Source organism: Nicotiana sylvestris, chromosome 2 (assembly GCF_000393655.2).
Source record: "Nicotiana sylvestris chromosome 2, ASM39365v2, whole genome shotgun sequence".
NCBI lineage: Eukaryota > Viridiplantae > Streptophyta > Magnoliopsida > Solanales > Solanaceae > Nicotiana > Nicotiana sylvestris.
This window is the reverse complement of record NC_091058.1, coordinates 171,882,141-171,906,325: the sequence shown is the minus strand read 5'-3', so window position 1 is coordinate 171,906,325 and position 24,185 is coordinate 171,882,141. Positions and strand designations below refer to the sequence as shown.

At 37.3% G+C, this 24,185-nt stretch overlaps 1 protein-coding gene across 4 annotated transcripts; it reads right to left on the bottom strand.

Annotated features, from left to right (window-relative positions):
- LOC104217478 (protein ROOT HAIR DEFECTIVE 3 homolog 2-like) lies at positions 1-23,971 on the bottom strand. 4 transcript variants are annotated; one of them, XM_009767843.2, is made up of 23 exons: positions 23,880-23,971; positions 23,568-23,771; positions 22,915-22,981; positions 22,684-22,786; positions 18,054-18,124; positions 17,410-17,473; positions 17,269-17,334; positions 17,118-17,165; positions 16,917-16,979; positions 16,730-16,786; positions 16,446-16,604; positions 16,295-16,363; positions 16,127-16,218; positions 14,595-14,673; positions 12,848-13,013; positions 9,792-9,916; positions 9,380-9,642; positions 9,206-9,302; positions 8,933-9,094; positions 8,749-8,853; positions 7,178-7,272; positions 7,006-7,102; positions 1-484 (listed from the first exon to the last, which is right to left on the bottom strand). In XM_009767843.2, the coding sequence occupies exons 2-23, from the start codon at positions 23,725-23,727 to the stop codon at positions 203-205; spliced, it is 2,490 nt and encodes an 829-aa protein (XP_009766145.1). In that variant the 5' UTR covers positions 23,728-23,771; positions 23,880-23,971; the 3' UTR covers positions 1-202. The 4 variants fall into 4 exon arrangements, 3 of the variants coding, with proteins under 3 accessions (XP_009766145.1, XP_009766082.1, XP_070024435.1); XR_708853.2 differs by having other exon boundaries at positions 8,965-9,094; positions 23,568-23,971; XM_009767780.2 differs by having other exon boundaries at positions 23,568-23,971.
- Positions 23,972-24,185: the final 214 nt, after the last annotated feature.

Sequence of the window (24,185 nt, the reverse complement as noted above, 5' to 3'; positions counted from 1 at the left end):
TAAAACAAAAAGCGAACATGATAAGATGAATTCATCAAACTTGATTCAAGTAGCTTCTTTCAAGTAGCTTCACGTTTAGCACTAATATCTTCCTAGGATTGTGGAGTTAAAAGGAGAGCAAAATAAATACACAAACATCATTTACAAGAGTAGCTTCTCTAGTTCTAGCAGAGATGTATATGTATAAGCCTGTTCTACTAAATCAAGAAGATTCTTCCTGTTCCATTTGAGTAACTCTTCTGTGTGTCAGCTGAGGGCTCATGTATTCGAAATCATTTTCAGTTGAGATATTGGATGAACTGGAAACTGAACTTGACACCGGATTAGGACTGTTTACTTGACTCCTAAAGCTCTGAGAAGCAACATGGTGGGTCGTCCTGGATGCTTCAGGAGCAGGATTTCCCTGAGCTTCAGCAGCTAGTCGTCGAAGAAGATCCGCAACAGTTGGGAGGAACCTTGATGAGATGGAAATAAGTCCAACAAGCTGCAGAAAAGGAAAGCTTAACTTCAGAGAACTCACACAAACTAGTATCTCTTGCCTTCTAAATGGAGGTGGGAAATAAGCAAAAAAGTGTCTCATTTAGAGAACCACCAAAAATACAACATTCTGCAGTACTATAAAGGGAAAGTTCACAAAAAAGGCATCCTTAAAGTACATCAGACTGCAGTAGTAGTCATAATTAGCCAATGCTTCTTCAACACCAATTACAAATCTTACTATAATTCTCTTACATCTCAATATTCTCTAATTTGAGAACCTGCTTCTCAAGGTTGTCTAAGCAACGGTTATCCTGCACTTTATCGAAATTATTGACTTGTGGAAAAAGGTGTTTTACCCACATCTTAACATTCTGAACCTAAGAGAGTTTGTCTTCTTAAGCTCAAGAATCTGTTTCAAAGGGGCTAAGCGTTGATCAGTGAGTTGAAGACAAAGTACAAAATAAATAACTATGGCACTCGTACAGCTTTATGGGGGGGGGGGGGGGGGAGAATTGCTATGTTCTTTAGAACATAACTTGTGTTTGGATGATTATATTTGAGGAGAAACTGTTGAAGAAAATTTGTATTTGGATTGGATGTTTCTCAGAACACAACTATAATTGGCAACCCTTCACCTTGCTAACCACTTTCGAGTAATCATAAGCATGTACTGGTACAGTCCACAGCAACATAAAAAATTATTCAAAAAAAGGGCCTAAAATACTCCTATTGTATGCTAAATGGTTTATAAAAACCCCCCGTCCATCTATCCGTCTGAAAATATAAAGGATGATAATTCTATTGTCAAAATTACCCCCGCGATTAACGGCACTTTCATGTTGGCTCTCATTAAATGATGTGGCATTCTTTCATTTGTCCACATGGCTCAGTGGGGCTGAAATTGTATTTGGGTGAATTTCGATCCATTTAACCGATCCAACCCACTCTTTTTTTATGTGGGTCCGCTCTCCGAAATTTCAACTCATTTAACCTTAACTTGGCTCTGATCATTTTCAACAGCCTGAACACTATTGACGACCACATGAGGAACTGAAGGGGAAGAAAGTGCCCGATCACCCTTTTTTTGAATTGCTTCATGAGAATTAGGTTGACGACTGACTTCGTTATGATGATGAAAAGCTTGAGGAACATCAGTACCAACCATTTGAGCTGGGGAATTGGCTTGGGCATTTTGTCGAACACCTGGTGAACCCAAATCTGCAGAATTCCCTTTTTGAATTGGTATGGAGATTGAGCCGATGAATTTTGCGTTTAAGGAGATGGAAACGATCTCCTGAACAGCAGGAATCGGTTGGCATTGGTCTTGGGCTAATTGGTTCACCAGAAATCCATGCGCGACCATCTGGTGCATTTTTAGACTGTTCAGATAATCGGAGCTCCCAATTCCGACGGTGAAATCCTCCAAATTTTGGTGGGGAGATTGATACGGACCTGGAGAATCCCCAGTGCTTGGAATGGCTCGATTTGACCCAGAAATGAGCTAGGAAACATTTTGAACGCCCAGGCGATTTTGCGCTACAGTGATCCCAACACCATTTTGCAAATCTATAGCAGCTGGGGAATTATTTTGGGAAATGGTTTGCTGAGGTTGGTGCGCAATTGGAAGGCGCATCTTTTGGTAGTGGTCCGATGGGTTTTCACCGGCGGAAGGCGGAGCAGTGTGCATTAAAGCATGACAGCATTACTGTTCACGGCAGTCGCACTGTACGGAGAGCTGACCCACATAAAAAAGAGTGGGTCGGATCGGTTAAATGGGTTGAAATTTACCCAAATACAATTTCAGCCCCACTGAGCCACGTGGACAAATGAAAGAATGTCACACCATTTAATGAGAGGCCCACATGAAAGTGCCATTAGTCACAGGGGTAATTTTGACAATAGAATAAATGTCCTATATATTTTCAGACGGATAGATGGACGGAAGTTTTTTATAAACCATTTAGCATAGGATAGGGGTACTTTAGGAAACTATTAGCATAACATTGAAGGAATTATGAAGAAAAGAAGTTCAACACAACAGTAGGTAGGGAATAGGTGGAGATCAAAAAGGAAAAACAATGAGAAAGGGATGGTACGGTAATTGAGAACCATGAGATCTCAGGTTCAAATCCCGACGGAGGCAAAACACCAGGTCATTTTTCTCATTTGCCCTAGCCTTGGTGGACAGAAGTTACCTGGTACCTGTGCCGGTGGGAGATAGCAGGTACCTGGTGGAACTAGTCGAGGTGCACGCAAGCAGACGTACACCATGTTAGAAATATACTTTAGAAGCTGCTCTTAGTAAAATTATTTTATTGTTTCAGCATAAGAGTTATTTACTACAGTAATTTAGTTTGAATTTGAAATAATTTTGAACTAGTTTTTAGGAGTGAGCTAATCTCTAGGAGTTTGTTATTTTCAGCATATTTTGTGCTTATTTTTAGGACTTTTAAGTTAGTAGTTATCTTATAAATTGTAGTCCAGATGCAGTTAATAATATAGAATTTTCAGCTTCAATTCCTTTTACATCTATTCCAGTATACTCTTTTTATTTTCTAGTTATCTTCCCCTGTTATTTCCCTTAGTTTCTTTTATCAAGAACCAACAATTGGTATCAGAGCCATCTTCTTAAGGGACCTGAGTAAAAATAAATTCTTGAGTTGAGATGGAGACTGAAACGAGTTTTTCTCAATTGGCTCCTCCAGTCTTTGATGGTGAAAATTACAAGCTGTGGGCAGTGAGAATGGAGAGTTACTTGGAGGCTTTAGATCTTTGGGAGGCCGTGGAAGAGGATTATGATATTCTTCCACTGCCTAACAATCCCACCATGGCCCAGATCAAGAGTAACAAGGAAAAGACAACCAGGAAATCAAAGGCGAAAACAACTTTATTTGTTGGTGTGTCTACAACAATTTTCACCAGAGTTATGGCTCTCAAATCAGCAAAAGAAATCTGGGATTATCTGAAGGGAGAATATACATGAGATGAAAGAATTCGAGGCATGAAGGTGTTGAATTTAATAAGGGAATTCGAGTTGCAGAAAATGAAGGAATTTGAGACCGTCAAAGAATACTCAAATCGGTTGTTTGGCATTGGTAACAAGGTAAGATTGCTTGGTACTAAATTTAAAGATTCAAGAATTGTTGAAAAAAATTTGTTGCGGTGCCTGAAAAATATGAAGTATCCATAAGTATCTTGGAAAATACAAAGGATTTATCCAAGATTACCTTGGCAGAATTGTTAAATACATTGCAAGCACAAGAACAAAGGAGGCTTATGAGGCAAGATGGTATAGTTGAAGGAGCCTTGGCAGTCAACCACAAAACTCAAAGCAAGGGTAATAATGCAAAGAAAAATTACCCACCTTGTTAGCATTGTGGCAAAAAAGGTCATCCACCATTCAGGAAGAGGCCAGATGCAAAGTGCAAATTTTGCAACCAACTTGGTCATGAAGTTGTAATTTGCAAAGGCAAATCTCAAAAAGCATGAAGTAGATGCCCAAGTCGCCAATGAAGAAGAAGAAGATCACTTGTCTGTGGCAACTCTTATTTCAACCAAGAAATCTGATTTTTGGATGATTGATAGTGGTTGTACAAACCACATGACATATGACAGAAATCTTTTCAAAGAATTCACGTCTATGGGAAATAAGAAAGTTAGAATTGGGAATGGTGATTATATTCTTGCTAAAGGAAAAGGAACCGTTGCAATCCCAACAAATTCAAGTACTAAGAAAATTTCAGATGTTCTTTATGTTCCTGATATTGATCAAAATTTATTGAGTGTTGGACATCTAATGGAAAAAAGATTTAAATTATCTTTTGAAGATAAACATTGTTTCATTTATGATGCAACTGGACTTGAGATTTTAAGGGTTAAAATGAGAGGCAAAAACTTCTCATTTGATCTAACAGACGATGAAAAATAGAGCCAAAATAATCTACAAAGTACACATAATCCTCCAACTGAGGACAAAGTTGTCAATATTTCAAAATAATAAAATTTGGAAGAAAGTTGACAAGCCTCAAGGCAAAATGCAAATCTGGAAGAAAGTTGACAAGCCTTAAGGCAAGATGCAAATGAAGCCGAACAAAGAGCCAACTTATTTCATTGACAATCATGAGATGCAGCAAAATAGAAAAGTGAACTCAATTTACTGCAAGTCCAAAGATCAGTTACTTTCAAAGTCACTTCCAGTTAAAAAGATTACAAGGCATAAATTCAGAATTTGCAGCTTCAAAAGCAATGAAGAGTGTTAGAAATATGCTTTAGAAGCTCTCAGTAAAATTATTTTACTGTTTCAGCATAAGAGTTATTTCTTGCAGTGATTTAGTTTGAATTTGAAATAATTTTGAACCGGTCTTTAGGAGTGAACAAGTCTCTAGGAGTTTGTTATTTTCAGCATATTTTATGCTGATTTTTAAGTCTTTTAAGTTAGTAGTTATCTTATAAATTGTAGTCCAGATACAGTTAATAATATAGAATTTTCAGCTTCAGTTCCTTCTACATTTATTCCAGTATACTCTTTTTATTTTCCGATCATCTTCCCCTGTTATTTCCCTTAATTTCTTTTATCAAGAACCAACACACCACAATTATCCAAAAGAGAGAGAAAGGGATGGTACAGTGATAAGATTCAACCTTTTGATGGAATAGGGTCACTTCCGGTCTCCAGCCGACAAATGTTTTTTGATCTTTTAGAAAGATTTTGTTTTATTACTTGAAGAATAGAATTTTATATGTTAATCAGACAAACATCTTACTGTCTTTTTCTTATACGCACCCAAGTTTCTAAATGAGGCAAAGCCATGATATTAGATCAGTTAAAGGTTTTGGGTTCAGGTCAGCAGTGTACTAGTCATACAAAATAAATAGCAGGAGAACCAATGGAAAAACAAACTGCAACATTATCGATTTTTCCACCATGCATGACCACTTAACAAAATCTAAGCTCTTTGAGGTTCCACTTGCACCAAAGCACATTGCTATAATAGGGAACAAACTTGAAGAAAAAACAAAAGCAAAAATAAGAATTTTTGCATTCCCAATGCTTAAGGCCGCTACACCCTCCTGTGCTATGAACTAAACTGTCCCTCTCCCAAAATGACCAACTTCCCTCCCTCCCTTAGTCACATGGCTAAAAGGCACCTACACCAATCTCTTGCTCACCTATAAGAATCACACATGTTGAAAATTGGACATCTGCCATATAAATGTCGAAGTTTTCCTGTTATCATTCTTCTAAGCCCACACACGTTTCCACCACACGTCTCCACGACTCCACCATTCAGCTCGCAAGTAAATGTATTTGGAGACACAAGGGACATAACTTCTGAAATATTTTTCATTCTTCTTTTTAGAGAGTCTTACGATCTTGTTGTTTTCATTCGGCTTTTTTTTTATGACCGAGAAATCTATCCGGAGGCGATCCTTTGGACTAACCGCAGCCTTCAAAAATCGGTGGATAATGGGTCCGCCCCTCTACCCTTCTCCACTTAAATACCAGGCTTTGTTTTGCATGGTGTGGGGGCTTGAACCTGTGACCTAAGACACAAATCCACCACCCTTTGCCACTTGAGCTAGGCCCTGGGGGCTTTTCATTCGGCTTTTATATGGCTTTTTGGTGCTATCCTTCTTGTCTACATTTTCATTAATGTGGTGCTTATGTTTTTCTGAGCTGAAGATCTATTGGAAACAACCTCTCTATCCTCACAAGGTAGGGGTAAGGTTTGCGTACTCACTACCTCCCCAGACCCCATGGTGTGGGATAATACTGGGTATGTTGTTGTTGTTGTCGGTCTTCTTTTTAGAGAACTGCCTTCAGGGACCAAAACAAAATTTTACAGTCTCACATATTTCCAGATAAGGCAGCACAAACAAGTTATATAGACATGTTAATATTTAATACATAATTTCAAGTAGATAGCATTGTGGCTGGATGACTCGATGCTCTCTCACTCTTCCTTTGCTCTTTCTCTGTTGCGACCCTTTTTGTTTTTATAACTGAAAAATCCCAAGGGTCAGTGGGATACAGTTCGAAACTCGGTGGATAATGGACACCTTTCTCCATTTAAATACCGTGCTTTTGTCTGCGGAAGAGTTCGAATCGTGGTGTGCGCCTAACCCACGTACCATTTGCTATGCTCTTACCACTACCAAAGCTTGGGGCTCAAATGGGACCCATTCTTCTATAGTTAAGAAATAATTAATTCAATCTTGAATCCACAGTGGAAAAATTACACTTGCAACTTATTTTATTTCTTGATGTGCTTAAGACAAAGCTGAAAACAAGTCATAGTGCAATAGTGACCTCTATCTTGAAAAACCATTTATGTGTGATCATAGGCAGCAGAGTTGGGACACTATCTTTAAAAACTTTTATGTTTCAGATGTTTTATCTTTTAAACGAAGGAAACACAGACAGCAGATGTTCAGACAAGGAATCAGTTAGTTCAAACAACCTATCTTAAGCTCAGGAAAAGAGTAAAGCCATAAATGAAAACAAGGAACAGCTATTTTACTCACAATGCCATTTCGGAACTCCCCAGGAATGTTCATTTGTACCCACAGAGCTTTCCCTAACAAATATACAACAAAAAGCACCAAGAGGTAGAGCGGATTTCTGTGACAACAGAAACTGAATTAGCTTGAAGAGAACGTACAGAATAAATAAAGAAAGTGCAATAGAAATAAAAACCTTAAAAGAAGCATGAATTCGTTGAAACCGAGTATAATCATAGCCATTATAGCCCAGGCAGGAGGTAACAAATTATTGCTTTGCCTGTATGCTTCCTGAAGGGGAAAAAAAATTGACGCATCAAAAGAGTCCTAGCACTTGAAAAATATCATATCGCACTAGTCCTTCAATAGGTGAACAGAGGAAATTGAGAAGCAGAAAAACTTTGTTAATTAGTACACTCATTAAAAGAATAAGAACAATAAGAAAGATACACATTTAGAGTGACATACAACACATGGAAATAGATAAAAGGCACAGAGAAAAAGCAACCATGCACGAAGTATACAATATAGAATATGCAAAAGTCCTGCATTTGCAGTTCAGCAACGGGAGAACTTCCAGATGGATGAGAGAATGAGACAAGAAAAAAACCCTATGGATCGTCCAGATAATGCATTACAAGAAAGCACAAATCATAGGGTAAACAGGAAAAAGATCCGTAGGAACCACCTAAATCGATATCTTCAACAAGGACGCAAGAACACATTAACCAAGCAGTAAGCAAGTCTTTATGCATATCCACATCAGTGGACAAAGCTTTTCAATCAATTAATCAACCAATCAACTGTGCCTCAATCACTGAATGAGGCTTTTGCTTGAAAAATAAAATGTCTTAGATGGAGCCTCTTTTAGGTATCCAATGAAGTGGGAATAGTCATTCATTCTCTTTTTCCTTTGTTTTGCAAAAGAAGACTGTCATTAACACTTCATTCCTGATGGTATTCGGAGTGATCATTGTTAATACTGTATTAATCCACGAGGAAAATTGAAGGATTCTATGTGGACGATCCAACGAAGACTAGCAAGCTTAAAAACGAGGCTTGGATGTTGGGCCCCATTATTTGAATCTTGACTTGCCACCCACTCTCCCAACCTCTCAAAAAAAAAATCTGAGACTGTTTATTTTTCTTCCACTTTGCTGCTGTCATTGTGTCTCCACCCACATCATATTGCAAAAGCTAAAATTTTATTAAAAAGGGAAAATCCTTTTGCCAGATGAAATTAACTCTCCAATTGGGAAACAATCAATGATAGCTTATGGGTGCCACTGTGTACCAAACTGTTAGCATTAGGTACTTTTGTTTCAGTAGAAGAGAGAGCAGCAAGAGTGCGAGCAAGGGCGGGCCTCTGCTCTTGCTTTTTTAGTCTTTGTATTTGGCAGGGACCAAGTATGCTGGGAGCATTGAGAGTGCAATAGATTTTTGCATTTGAGAGTGCAGTAGATTTTTGCAATAGAAGAGAAACCTCTGCTGCACCAGCTAAATCATAGTCAATTTGATTCAATCAAAATGACGTGTAGTAGATATACGCACAGACACTGGATGGCACTGGAAGTATGGGAGAGAAGAACCAAAGCCAAATATAGAAGAAAAATTCAGAGTTTCCCGAGATAAGAACATTGGTGCTTTTTTCCAGTCGGTGAGTACTGAAAGAAGGAACTGGTGGACCCAAGAGCAGAGCAAGACACGGGGCAAGAATTTTAAAGCAAAAAACAGGTAGGACAGCCAAAAGCAATATATATTCTTTACCTGTGCTGAAATAGCTTGAGTAACAGTATACTCTGTTTCTGCCATGAATTGCCTCCACAACGATTTGCACTGCACTGGTGTGAGCAATGTGTTCTCTCGTGAAACCTAATAAACATTTTACTGTAGTGAGAAATTTATTGGTGAAAGCCAAAAAGATACAACTGCTAACGTGAGTTCATTGGACCTCTTCCCATGAGCTTGAGGCAAGAGGATCACCAGAATCTCCACGATCCCTATCCCGAATTGAAAATGTCCCTTCCAAGAGTCTAGAAAAAAGTATGCTTTCTATTCTGTCTGGTTTTTCATCCAACCGTATGGCAGCCACTACGGATAAAAGCTTCAGAGACTGCTCCAGATAGAAGAAAGAAATGATAAGAAACTCCTTGTTTTGGGAACAGCAAACACAAAGTCAAACAGTTCAAGAAGAAGCGGAGAAAAATCAAATCCTTGCAAATACCTCAGAGCGGGACTCCTTTGTTATTGATTTAATGTCCTCCTTCCCTGTCCAAAGCCTTGGCATTGAGTCACTATCATGGCTGAACACAGTATTAAACCTAAAGTCCGAAGCTGTCAGTAACTTAAAGGTTAAGACAACAGAAGATCAAAACAAAAAAGAGTAGATTTCGTCTACCTATCCTTCATTCGCATCAAAACTTTTCCAGCTTCTTCTCTTGCTTTCTTCTCTACAACACTTCTAGCGTAGTCCTTCAGATTTTGCATCATTCTGTCAAATGTATCCTGGTCCAACTCAAAGCCGGAAAGAGCTGGGGAGAAGCACGATATGGCCACATCAGTCTCGCGTTTTAGAAGCTTTCTTATTGAAGCCCATGTGTCACTCCCCCCAACCTCAAAAAGGGATTCTATGGGTTCAGCAAGTGCAGCTGTGATTTGTTTCTGTCAAATAAAATCTGGCTAAGACATGCGTCCTCTAAAATTATTGATTTATTGAAGAAGTAATAAAAGGAACCAAAATAAACAAAATCGACAACTAATGAAATTTTCGCCAAGCACCAACAGTGGATTTTCTGCACTAGGAAACTTACCTCATAAGTAGCCTTCAGATTGGACAACTTATCATTACGAACAGAGGATGCATGGGCCTCAATATCACGATGAAGTTTGTCACGAACTTTTGAAGCATCCCAATTAGCATGTCTTACGGCGGCATCTGAAATTGGTAAGAAAGAATCTCAAGTTAAGGGAGCAAAATGATGGGGATAAACTTCCATCTCAATTACCACCAATACTTCGAGCCTACTTGGCCAAGCTTCTAAAAAACTGCTTATTTTGGAAGTGTTTTTATCAAAATAGCTTTTCAGAGAAGTGTTTTTAGAGAAACAATTTGTGTTTGGTCAATTCATTTGAAAAGAGCTTTTTTCAGTATTTGATAAAAAGATTGGGTTTGGCCAATCTTTCGAGAAAGTACTTTTGAGTATTAAATTACGAAAAAAAATGGTATTAAGGTTCATTCGCAACTAGTATTATTTAACTAGATAAATGAATTTAAATATTTTTTATTAAAGAATTTAGTTAAGTTTTAATTTTTATTTAGTTAAAATTTAAAACATAAAATAAAAAATATATATTAAGGTTTTAAATCAATACAAATATAGTAAAACACAAAAAGGAAAGGGGAGAAAAGATTTGTATTTGTAGTTGAGAAATATATCGGTTAAATTAATGAGAGGTAGCTTGGTAAATATAAACTTTTGGCAGGTATAATTTTGTCTTGGGAAAAATAATCTTATGCTTCTGCTGCTTCTGTAGCTTCTTCTCCCTAACAGCAAAAAAGATGCTTCTACTCCTGCACAAAAGCACTTTTTTGTTTCTGGCCAACTTCAAATATGCAAAAAAGGTGCTTTTGGCCCAAGAGAAGTGTTTTCGGCTCCATGAGAGCTTGGCAAAACAAGCTATTATAGTCTAGCGGTATCGGTGTGAGTTTTCCACACAATATTCAATTTTCATTGTTTCCTTCGCCGTCGTTTCCACTTTCCCCATGTAATAGAATATTTAGAAAACCAAAAAAAAAAAAAGATCTTTAAGAGTTACACATAAGCCCACAAAATATATAATTCCATTTTAATTGATTCTTAAGAACTCACACAAAAGCCAAAAAAGTATACGTTATTCAGTCTCTGAAAATCATAACGTAAACAGAGCCATCCAATTCTTCCTGCCCCAACCCTCACCTACCCCCCCCCCCAAAACACCGGTCCACCCCAGAAAAAGAAGGAACCATGTGAGCAACCACTTTCTAAAGTACCTAAATCGCTTGTCCAACTTTTAACCACATTGCACATAAACAAGCCAAGCTTTATTAACCCCTTCCAGGGGAAGGCACTAGTGATGTGCTTAATCATAGTAACTACTTCACTAGACGCTACACAAATACCAGCAACAGGAAGAAGTGTTAGTATCTCATACATAATTGACCATACTTCACCATACCTTGGAATCACACGGATCTATTAGCTTAAAAACTAAAAACTGAGTCTAAAAGATCAAGTAAACCATATAACTAGTATCACTATCCCAGGGGAAATTATAACAAAAAAATGTCCATAGATACTCGAGTCATTAAAAAATTGCATAGAATATTTTAAATGATTATATTTTCCCTGAATGTTATAAGAATCATCATGAGCATCGTGTATATAGTTCATAATTATGTCATTACACTTGGGAATCCTAAGAATAGATTTTTTTTTTCTTTTTACGTAAATCTGAAATCCTATGTAAGGAGCCATTTGTATTTAATTTACCACTGGATTCGATGAAAATTTTCTCTCTTCTATACTCTTTTTACATGGTATTAGAGCCTCTACGATTTTACTAGAAACTTAAGTAGTTTTCGCCCAACGGTGGAGGGACTTATGTCGTCTTGCGACAAAAGTTTTCATTGTTTTCTATCTTTACTGTCGGCTCCTTTCCTGATGATTGTTCTGACAGCACCCTGCCTCTTTGAATGACCATTCCAGCAGCTCACATCTCTTTCCAGCCTCAACGCCTCTTTCTGCCACTATCTTGACTAATCATTTCTTTTTAAATAATAAGGCACTATCTCGTCTAATCATGGGGCAACTTAACCAGTAACTTTTACAGTCACTCTTCATCCGCCAATTCAAGCTACACCAATGACGTCCTACGGTTTTGCATAACTCTATTTCTTTTTTATGATAGAGAATATATTTCTTTCTGTGTTGCTGCAAGAAGCACATACTTTCAGCATGGAGACTAGCAACCTCCCTTGATAAAAAATTTCCATAACCCTTTCGCTCACAGTGATTGTTCACCATTTTGGCATTATTGGCGACTGTTCATTATTCCTCTTGTTGTTTGTGTTTCTTAATATCAAATCAGAAGACACGAGCTGCTTCACTACCTTGAGTTTGAGGAAAAATGTCGAAATTAGGGGAATCATTAGAATATCATGTAAAATATATTTAATGACTAATATTGCTATAAGCGATAAGAATACGGAGCAGAATGTTATTAATAATCACGCAAAAAAGTTAGGAATCTTAAGAATTATGATTTTTTTAAATCTCGTTTAGCTTAAAACTCCCTACTTAACAACCTTCTTATATGTTTCTAACCACCAAATTCAACAAGATCTTTCTCTCTTTTCATAATGCATTATGGATTTTAAGTCTCGTCCGGCATAAAGATACTGAGCTATCCTCTCTTACCTCTTTCTTTAAATACCCTTTGATGAAGTGTAGCTCACAGAAAAGGTTAAAAGAGTTTTCCATTCTACTGGATAGGCAAGGATTACTGAATGGGGGAAAGAAATGAGGAGTAACTGGGGGAACTATCTCACTAACACCCCAACATCTTGAAACTGACTCTATGCGAGCTAAACAGCCATTCAGTAAAGAACAAAATTTACATGGTGAAGCATCAATTAGATAAAGACTGGCTAAGGAAAAAGCACCAAAGTCAGTAAGGTGCTTTGTCATTCAGAACATGGTTGGTTTCTATGTTTGACCTTCTTCATACTTCACACATCTTTTTTTTTCTTTTAAGGTTGAATTGAATAGAAAGAAGTTGAAATTGGCAAAATCGGAGACTTAGCATTTCAAATCTGATGTAGAAGTACCTGAACATCCTTTATCAAATTCAATTATAGTAGAGTCGGCACATTTACGAACAGATGCAGCAAATGCTTCTCCTCTGCGTAATGATTGTTCCAGCTGAGTCTTAAATGCTTCAAGCGATTTATCACGTAGATGCCCCAACTGTGAAATGAAAGCAGGATGGACCAACTGCAGAAAGCTTTGCATGATGAGCATGTAAAATAATGGTGAATATCATAAAACATTACAACATATTCCTGTTTTATATCAGCACTTAAATGCAATAAAATTCTAACTCTTACCTTACTACCATGCACAAATAGAAGAAGGCACCTAAACCGACACACTAGAAATAGCGTTGCCCTATAATGAGACATTTATGCGTACAGACAAAACGTACACTCTGGTCAGAGGAAAATGTAAATGGATCAGAGAATGCCCTGGAAAGTAGACATTCAGGGGAATGAACTCTTTACATCGTTTGGTTGAAACGGTATATGGGAAGGAGAGGTAAAAGACAAGAGTAGCATGAAGAAGTATCACACAAAATATTTATTATATTCCAAAAGTATTAGATATAAAGAGTACAATGTTTAGGGTTGGTCTTAGATGGCTTGCAGTTTATGTTGGACCCACACTATTCTTGTTGTTTGTCTTAGCCCCGGGCCTTAGATTATGGTTACTGTTATTGCATGTCATTCATCTTTCGATTTTTATGTTTATGTTACTATTACGGTTTCTATTGGAGTTACTAATGAATTCTCTCCTCTTATTTATTTTTTTTACTTTATTTTCGTATTTCTGAGCCGAGGGTCTATCGAAAACAGCCTCTTTGTCCCTATCGGGGCAGGGGTAAGGTCTACGTACACATTACCCTCCCCAGACCCCAGTATGTGGAATTTTACTAGGTAGTTGTTGTTGTTGTTGTTGTTAATGTTTATGTTCTTAAAGGAGTAAGTAAAACTGGAATACACTAAGAGCCCTTTTGCTTCACCTTCTCTTAACCAAATGACATGGAGATAAAGCTACTTAGTTCCTTAGCTGTAAAAGATTATCCTTTCTCTTCCTATGCAAAATCTAACATGTTTAAGAATATATGCACCGTTTCCCCACTTCCAGAGTGGTAAGACAGTGTGGAGGCTCACATCACGTAAATTTTGCAATTCCTGGCTAACACTTAGATCTTGGTCAAGAAAATTCTTCTAGAGTATTATTCTGGTATACAAGTCGTGAACCATGATCATTCTATCCAGTAATCTGAAAAAACTTACAAGAAGCGCAAGAAGAGTGTAGGCAAAGATATAATTTACAAAGACCCCTCTGGAGGAGATAAAAACAACTACCTACTTAGTACAAAGGGGGTAAAAATGAAACCAAGAAAACAAAGAAGAAACTAATTTTCGCAAAAAGAGACAAGTGAACAAGATGAGGAACTAGCAAAAATAAAATTATGCAGTATAAGGAAATGATTCTCCCGAGAACCGGTAACAGAAGTTCCTCAACAACAACAATAATGACTCAGTAAAATCCCACAAAGTGGGGTCTGGGAAGGGTAGTGTGTACGCAGACCTTACCCCCACCCCGATAGGGCAGAGAGGCTGTTTCTGACGATAACAGAAGTTCCTCATGGGTAAGAAATTCATACAAAATTACTGATCAAATTACCAAAGAAGACAGTCAAAGACTAAAAATAGATCCCATGCAAATTCATGAGATAATTTGTCCATGAAACAGTACAACAATTGCAACACAACGTTAACCAGAACTCACTTGCAAAGCTTTCGATAGAAACTGTTGACGTTTTAAACTTCTCACATTTTCTTCAAAGAAGACAGACTCAGCATCATATCTGTTAAAAGAGAAAAAAGATCATTCAAAGCATCAGAGCTACAGCTCACATTGGAGAAAAAACAAGAATTTTACCTCCAGCTTAACATCAAATTTGGAAGTTCAAATGCATCACGTGCATATTTATTTCATATGGGAGCACATAGGAAATGGTTCAGTTAAGTTCTTATGTCAATGTAACCCATCACAATGCTTATCCTATGTTTAGAACCTAAAGAAAGGAAGAAGAAGTTTGAAACTTTTCTCTTTCCTTGTCTCGTTTCAAATGGAAGAAAAAGGAAAGAAGTTAATTCCCCAGTTTTTTCACACTGCTTCTCACGCTATGGGAGCTGGTCATGCCCGAAACTACAATAAATTCAAAGACGGGGGATGGCATTTTTTCAGTGTACCCATCAGAAGTTTCCTCCTTTTCTGGGTAAATGTTATTCCAGTACCTTTCCTTTTGGAGCTCCCAGGGGTTTGGTCTAGTAGTAAGAGAGCAGCACGTGATGTGTGGGTTAGACGCGCATCACTTTTTCAACCTTACCACAGACAAAAGCTTGGTATTGAATAGAAGAATAAGAGGCAGACCCATTGTCCCCGGAGTTTTGAGTTGTGCGCCACTGCCCTGGGGGATTTCTCGGTTATAAAAAAAGTCAATTTGCTCTTTTGGAAGAAAGTCGTTTTCAAGGATTCTATATAAATTTCTCCATAAAACGGAGATAGTCCTTCCATATAAATGTAACACTAGTGGAATGCCTATGCTTTACTGTTTTGAAGGCGGAGAAAAGGTTATTATAAATAAGCGGACCATAAATCCAACTTTCAGTTTCAAACTACTTTTGATCAGTAGGAAGAATCTAAAAATAAGACAGTTTAAATTAGAGCAACTTTTCAAACCCCTCCGAGCACTCATCTTTATACCAGATGTGTGGTGTCACTTCAGATAGTTATGTTTTTAGATCAGACATTTACTTTTCAGTACCTCACCACGTATTGCTACAAAACTACAATGCTATCGCACCCCACATCAGAATTCTCTTAGTAGATGCAGGCCACACAGTCATTCAACAACGCTCCTGGAGAAAAGAATGGTTATGCCCTTCCTCTTTTTTGTTGTTAGTGTTAGTGATCCAACTATTATAGTTAATGAAGAGTCCCTCATCAGTGCTTTAAGGGATGGGTGGTCTCCTTAATATGGCTTGGACAATCCTCACCTCGTGAGCTAGCTTTTGGAGTTGAGTTAGACCCAAGGTCCATTTAAGATGGTATCAAAGCACCTGGGTTCGAGTTTCACCGCCACCCAATATTAAAAAGAATTTTCACGTGCTTGGCTCATAAAAAAGAATCAAGCCCGCATGTGAGGAGGCATGTAGAAGACATAATTAAGCAAATAAAAGTGTGCTCTTTCTAATAGCTTAAGCCTTTAGATGAGATGATCACACATCTCATCGGTTAAACACCTATCCACTTACTCTGACAGAAAGTCATCTAAGATGGAGCTCAGTCGTCTTCCAAAATTTCGAACCGCATCCTCATGCACTTCATGCTCGAGAGCTCGCCAGTCCTATATTGAAGTAAGGAGGATTGAGCACTTTATATTTCTGATCGAAACAGGAAAAGTTATAAAGCAGCCGCGAGACCTCATTTATCATCAAGCTACCGAACTTCTCATTTGCAATTTCTTCACAACGCACAGTTGCCACCATGACCTACAAAAGGCAAGTAATTTGGTCATTATATCACTGAAAAAATAAGCTGTCTGCTCAGTGCTCATTACCAAGCATGCTTCACCTTGTGAGCAGGCAAGTCGAGGTCCTTGTTTTCTTTGATAACCATCCATATTTGCTGTGCACTGTAAGAAAAACCAGAGGCAGGAACAACACCCCGCCTATCACCAGCCAGGCCTCCTGGAGAGATAGAGTGGAAAAACTGCTGCCTAAGTTGGGCAACCTGAACGAATAACATACAAAGCCAAGAGACGTAAAACTCACCCGAGATAGGTAACCATTTGATTCACAAAAAGAAAAAAATCTGGCACTCAAAACAGCAGATATTGAGCAGCTAAGAGGAACTACCTGATTTTTAAACTGCTCTTCCTTCTCCTCGTAACTGGGTAGGGCAGTGACTTCTACCTTCACATCAGAGAAAGACAACGACAACAACAAGAACAACAAACTCAGTATAATCCCACATCATAGAGAAATACAAATTCTAATATGGACAGCTGTGCTGATAACATAAGAATGGCGAAAAAATGCTCACATTGAAAAATTCACTGAGGGGGGTGTCCTTGTGTGCTTGAGGCTTTCGAACTCCATCCCATATCTGCAAAATTAGTCACTTCTGATAAAGCTGAACACAATATATCAATTTTTTTCCAGATTATTTTTCATAGGAGTAGAGAGGAATAGACAAATTTAGTTTGAACAACGACAGCTTCAAAGCGACAGCAAATTCAGTTACCTTCTGGATATCCTCCCTCAGAATAGGCTCAAGATATTCTAGTGGAGTCTGCAAGGAAAGTTGAAACAAATCGCTAGCCAATACCCTTCTGGAACGTAAATAGTAAGGCAAAGTGAATCTTATAGCATCTTGAAGAGAAAGATATGCAAACCTTCGTTTTATCACGTATAACAAAAAGAAGGGTAGTTTTGCGTGGACTAAACAAACGCATCATGACCTACCAAATAAGAAAATAGGTTCAGTTAATTCAAGAATTTTCCACTTCTAAGTAGCCAAATAAACTAGAATTTACCTGAAATACTGTTTTGAGAAGAGGTTTATTGGCAGCCTGCTCCCTGCCAATATCATGGCACCACCTGAAATACCATAGGAGGAAAATCCCATTCAAAAAATGATTCCCTTAAGGGTGATTTAACCGATGGTACATGCAAAATTTTAAGAGGAACACAAACCCCCAAACAAGTAAATTTGTTCTTTTTTAGGGAAATTCTCATATCATGAATATGAAAAAGACTTTAAAAATAGCACACTTAGGAGAAAAGTTTAATTTCCTATGCCGCCACTTACAAGAGGCAGGTAACTAGAAGTTAAGCAATAAAGGACCCTCTAACAATGCACTCAGGTCCAAGTAGCCAATCATGTCATCTTCACAGCTGCCACATCTTCTGAATATACACAAGTTGTTAAAGGTAAGTGCGCCATCAGTTTCTCGAGAGGCAGAAAGACTAAAGCCAGTTACAGTTCTATCAAGGTGTCAATCATATGTTATTCTAAGAAAATCTAGAGGTTATGTCAAGGAGCCCAGAAAAGACAGTCAAGGATGTCTATTCAAACTAAAGACAGTGAATAATCCAGCGCCCCACAATAAGATTTAGATGAGCTAGTTAACTTCACTGTTCTCAGTCATCAAACATCAGGCTACAAACTAACACTCACATGTTTATTAGTACGACATCTGCAACAGCCAAAGCAAACAACGCACTTTGTTTCTCGAATGTTGTATCGTCCTGCAACCAAGAATTTCCACCAAAGTAAGATAATGTAGGGCACAGTAAGTTAATTCTGATGGGAAAAGCAATCATCTGCAAGCACATATATTTCAGAATATGATGCATGTGCATTTGTAAGCCAAGCTTAATAAAACATTTATATCCATTCATAAATGCAATAATTACATCCTCTAAAGAAAGGCGCTTCATTGATAATCTGAGTGCATGAGTTGGTATGGATCACACAGACAAATACTAACTATATCCAAAAGAAAGGTAAATTGGAATGACAAACACCACAAATATTAACATCATTTATGGACTGCAATCCTTGGGATTCCGCTACTTTGCGGGTTTCATTGATAATTATTCAAGGTGCACTTGGATATTCGTGATGAAAAATAGATCCACGTTGTTGTCACTTGTCCATTTTCAAACATTGCCTACTGAAATCCAAAATCAAACTTAGGGTTTGTATCCGCACTTTCATGGTGATGATGCACGAGGATATTTATCTTCTCCATTCAGCATTTGATGAACTCTCATGGGACCATGCATTAAACGGCATGTTCTTACACCTCCCAAAAAATTGGGTAGTTGAGAGGAAGAACACTCATCTCACTGGAACTGCTCACACTCTACTCGCACAATCTCATGTTCCTTTGTCTTTTCAGGATACCGTTCTCACATCTTGTTATCTTATTAATCGCATGCCGTACTATCTAAAATCAGGTTTCACGTTCTATTCTATTTTTTACATTTACCTCTATATTTGCTTTCTCCACGTATCTTTAGGAGTACATTTTTGATTCATAACATAACCCTTGAAAGAGATAAATTAGTCTCTCATGCATTTAAATGAGCGCTTTTTGCATACTATCAGTTCAGAAGGGATGTCATTGCTAATCACCTAAAATCCATCGATACATTATGTATGTCAACATACCTTCTTTGAAAATCACCCTTATAGCCGGTTTGGCCAAGCTTTTAGAAGGGAAAAAAAGTATTTTTAAGGAGAAGCAAAAGTAGTTTTTGAGAAGCAAAAACAAGTAACTTCTCTTCAAAAGCACTTTTCTGAGAAGGATTTTTGAGAAAAATACACTTAGAAGCAGTTTTCAAAAGCTTGGTCAAACACTAATTACTGCTCAAAAGTGCTTTTCAATTAATTAGCCAAACACAAGCTGTTTCTCACCAAAAACACTTTTTTAAAAAGTACTTTTGAGAAAAACACTTCTCAAAATAAGCTAATTTTAGAAGCTTAGCCAAACAGGCTATTATTTACACCTTCTTCCTTCAACCATCTCCATATATCTATGGTCTCACCTACACTAACTTTTGGAGATCTTATCATTACCTCAAAAACACCTCCTTCTACAGCTCCATCACACTTACTTTTCGTCAACGTCGTACGTCAGGTCTAGATGATTCATGCCCAAAACCAAATAAATTGCTTGTTGTGGATCTATCTCCTTCACATAGTCTCCCAATGCCTATTCGGAATGATATTTGTTCTATCGTAATCCTAATCCCACTTATAGCTTTCTGAGTTTTTATCGCATGTCATCACCACGTTATGCTTTTGTGTCGTCTTTTTTTTTATAGTCATGGTTAGGGGTGTTCATAAAAATCCGAAAACCCGAACCAAACCGAAAGCCAAACCAAACCGACCAAAAAAACCAATACTTTTTGGTTTGGTTTGGTTTTGGTTTTGAAATTTAAAAACCGATCAAATTTGGTTTGGTTTTGGTTTTAATTAAAAAAAACCGAACCAAACCGAATATAGGAGTAGCTATTTTTAAATTTATTATTACACCTTATATATGTATAGTTTTATACAAAGTTTTAAAAAATTTTATACCAAATATTAATCGTTTGCACTTTTAGTACAGTTCTTTACCTTTACATTCTAGTTTAATGGGTAGTTTTCTTTTGTTAAGTGTAAGAATCTATTTCATGTTAAAAATAATATATTTTTAATTGAGTCCTTAAATTATTCATCACTATTTGATTCAATTATCATCAATATATCTTGGTAAATAATAGATTTCTCAAAGGGCAATTGATTTGATAGTGTTACGTTGAAAATGTAGTCGTCGAAATGTATGTTTGGTAGTGTATGTCTTATATTTAAGAAAAAATCGACAAATAACCGAAGAAACCGACATAAACCGAATCGAGAAAAAACCGACTTAATTGGTTTGGTATGGTTCTAATATTTAAAAAACCGACTTACTTGGTTTGGTTTCTTTTTAGGGAGAAACCGATCCAAACCGAACCATGAACACCCCTAGTCATGGTGTCTGGGTTGGCTTGTACACACCTCAACTAATTCCAAGGGGCACCTGCTACTTCCCACCAGCACAGGTAGCAGGTAACTCTCCATCAAGGCTTGCATAGATGGGAAGAAATCACCGAGTATTTTTCCCTCCCGAACCTGAGACCTTACGGTTCTCACTTTATCTTATATCTCTACCTAAGTCTAAAGGCGAAGCTTTTTCTCATTTCGATTGGAGACAAGGTGTGATAGATACTTGGGAATTCATTCGTCTATTTCCAGGAAAATACATTGCCAGTTGTTGATAGGTGTATAGAGTGATAGAGAGAAGATTTCTCCGGATGATCAGATTGAATGACTTAAGGCACATCTTGCCAAAGCTTATAAGGCTATAAGAATTACTTCTAGCGACCTGTCCAGCTAGCAACACGCTGAATGACCAAATAACTCATTGCAAGTATATATCAGTTGTTTACTTTCTTCAACAACATAACGTCTAAGTTGTTCGGACTCTTCACTTTCGGTGACGTACTCGTGTCGACACGATGTGGGTGAGGGTGTGGGTGTGGATGCATATCGGATCTGGTCAATCAGTTTTAAGTACTTGACCAAAATTGCCGGAGAAATTTGGGGCAGTTACCATGATTTTTGAAATCAAAACAAAAGCTAGGGTGAAATTGAAGAAAATGGAATACCTTGTATATATGAATCTCTATGTTCAGACCTTTTCCTTTTACGGAAAAGGGTTAAAAATGCCCCTAAGGCTTAAACTATTGGAAAAGGTTTAAAAATACCCTTCATCCACCTATTGGACTAAAAATACCCTTCAATCCACCTTTTTGGTTCACTTATGCCCTTTTGGTTCACTTATGCCCTTTGACCGTTAGGTCAATGGTGAATTAAAAATAATAATTATTTAAATTCCACGTGGCAACTTCTTATTGGTCGAAATTAAACATATAACATATTAGAAAGACTCATCCCATATCTACCCGCTTTTAGGACTAACCCGCCCCAAATACTAACCCGACCCCAATAAAAAGTTCAACTGAGAAAAAGACGCCCCACTTCTTCAATTCCTCCTTACTGGTTATCTTTGGTAAGTTCTTTTTTTAAAATTAAAATTAGAACGGTCGTCTAATGGTTAAAATTTTACCCTATAATAGTTATGTAGGTTTCAATTTTATCAAAACACTCTTCGTACCTTGTCATTATCCCTATCTACGAATTCATTCTCATTCTTCCTTGTAAAAAAAATCAAACCCTAGTATGTTTTTTTCAATAACCTAATGCTACTTTCTTATAATTGTTTTTCTTCATCTCCACACTTGGTTATGCATCAGCTCATTTTTAAGAAGTTAAGCAATCATAATTCAATCCACATGGAATAATAGTTAATTACAACTCACAAGCACTATATATATATAGTGACGATAGGGATTTGTTTGGGGGACTATTTATTACTCCATTAGCTTAAGAGAATATCATCCATATCGCAATATTACATGTCCCACTTCTTCAATTCCTCCTTACTGGTTATATTGATTGGGGCGTCTTATTTTATAGTTGAACTTTTTATTCGAGTCGGGTTAGTGTTTGTGGCGGTTTAGTTCGAAAAATGGGTAGATATGGGCGGGTCTTTCTAATAGATTAGATGTTTTAATTTCGACCAATAAGAAGTTGTCACGTGGAATTTAAATAATTATTATTTTTAATTCACCATTGACCTGACGGTCAAAGGGCATAAGTGAACCAAAAAGGTGGATGGAAGGGTATTTTTAGCCCAATAGGCGGATGAAGGGTATTCTTAAACTTTTCCAATAGTTTAGGGGCATTTTTAACCCCTTTCCGTTCCTTTTATCTTCCTCTCGAATTCTCCTCTTGATCAATATTTTTCTCCTCCTTGGAATACCTTGTAAGTTTTCCACATAATGTTTCATAAGTTAGACATTTTTATAAATTTATTTTTAGATATTTGGCTTATTTTTAGCAGAATCCACGCACCCCGCACCCGTATCCATTCCCCCAAAACTTAAAATATCATGAAGGATCCGACCTCTAGATCCGCACCCATATCGGACACTCGCACCCCTGTCCGAGCAACTTAGCATAAGGTAACTTATTTCAGTTTGACATGTTCAGGACGTGCCATTCCTTTCTTTACAAGAATGCACACAGGATTGTACAAAGTGATCTAATGGTATGGTGTTGATACAATGTGACTAGCGGCATTTTATGATCTAAAATAAAGCATCATGTTGGTTTAACATGCTAAAAGAAACGACTACAAAATGCTTAATACCTCACCCCTCTCTCTTCCATCAGTACCCTCCAAATCCATGACAATGGTCAACGGCTCAATACCAATAGCCTTTGCTATCCAAATTCCCTTGGTTGTCTGACTCCTGAAATGAATTTTGAACAACATTAATTTTAGAAACTGAAATTTGAATTGACTATATTTCCTCATTTGGAAAATGTCAATTGCTGTTCTAATTCTTTTGTCCAAAAGAGAGGGAGGGTGCCTAAATACCTTCCTCTGAAAGCATCCATCTCCCTGAAATTGGTATAGAATAAGTGATTTAACAAGGTACTTTTCCCTGTGGACAGAAGTGCATTTATAATTAGCATTAATCATAAACAAAATTTTAAAAAGAAAATGGCAAAGAAAACACCATAATGAAATCTTAAAAAAAAGGGGGGGGGGGGGGGGCGGGGAGGAAGGCAAATTCAGAAAAACCAGTCTATTTACAAAGCTAGAAAATACTTCCAAAAAACTCAAGAAAAAAAATGAAAATGGTAAAAACTTACCACACTCGTATTTATACGAAACCAATATATAGGTATCCAAATATACTCTTATCACTAAATCATATATAGACACCTTAATTTAAAATTTAACCATGGTATATCAGGATATTTTAGTGCAAACACGGGTGCGGATAAGTTTTTACCAATGAAGATAACATAACAAGAATATAAAAATGAGCCAAACCCAACTTTATTAGATTATGTACTAATTAAGGTAAAACCATACTGGAAATGGAATATTATATGGGGTTTCATTTTTGGCAGTGAAAGGAGCCATGAAAGAAAAAAAAATTGATGAAAGCAACCCTTTCTTTTTCTAGTTTATCAAAATTGGCAAGCGAAATCTATAAAGAATTGAGAAAAATCAAAGCATACCGCTACTCTGCGGTCCCATAATAGCAACAACAGCATAAGAGAGACCGCACCGAGTAAGTTTGACAGTGCTGGTGAAGTTGTCGAGACCCTTCGCGTTGAATTCACCGTTCCCATCTATTAGCTGCGTTGAGCAAGAGTCCTCCTCCCTTTTGACAGGCATTGAAGCTTTTGCTTTGGTTTTTTATTCTTCAAGTTATTGTGTTACTGCAGAAGTTAAAAAGAGCAGAAGAATTATGGAGTTGCTATATTTATTAAGAGGTTTGTCTGAAGATTGCTTGAGAGGAGAGGAATTCCAGTAGAGAAGGTAAGCACATATTCAAGCCGCTTCTTTTTTCCCCTTCCTTTTTCTGGCTTGTTCCAGAGAGAGTATTACGTAGCCTTGGTTTACGCAGTGTCTTTTTTTCTTTTCTTTTTCTCCAAAGTAGTGATTTGATTTATTTATATTTTTGTAAAAGAAGTAACTTAAAAGAGAAAATGCATAAATACCCATTTAAATTGTCCAATGAAAATTATTTACACACCTAAATTTTATGCGTGTCCTAATACCCCACTATTGTTAAAACAATTATATTTATTTACCACCTCCTAAGCTCTGGCCCAACTATAATAAGTTGAGCG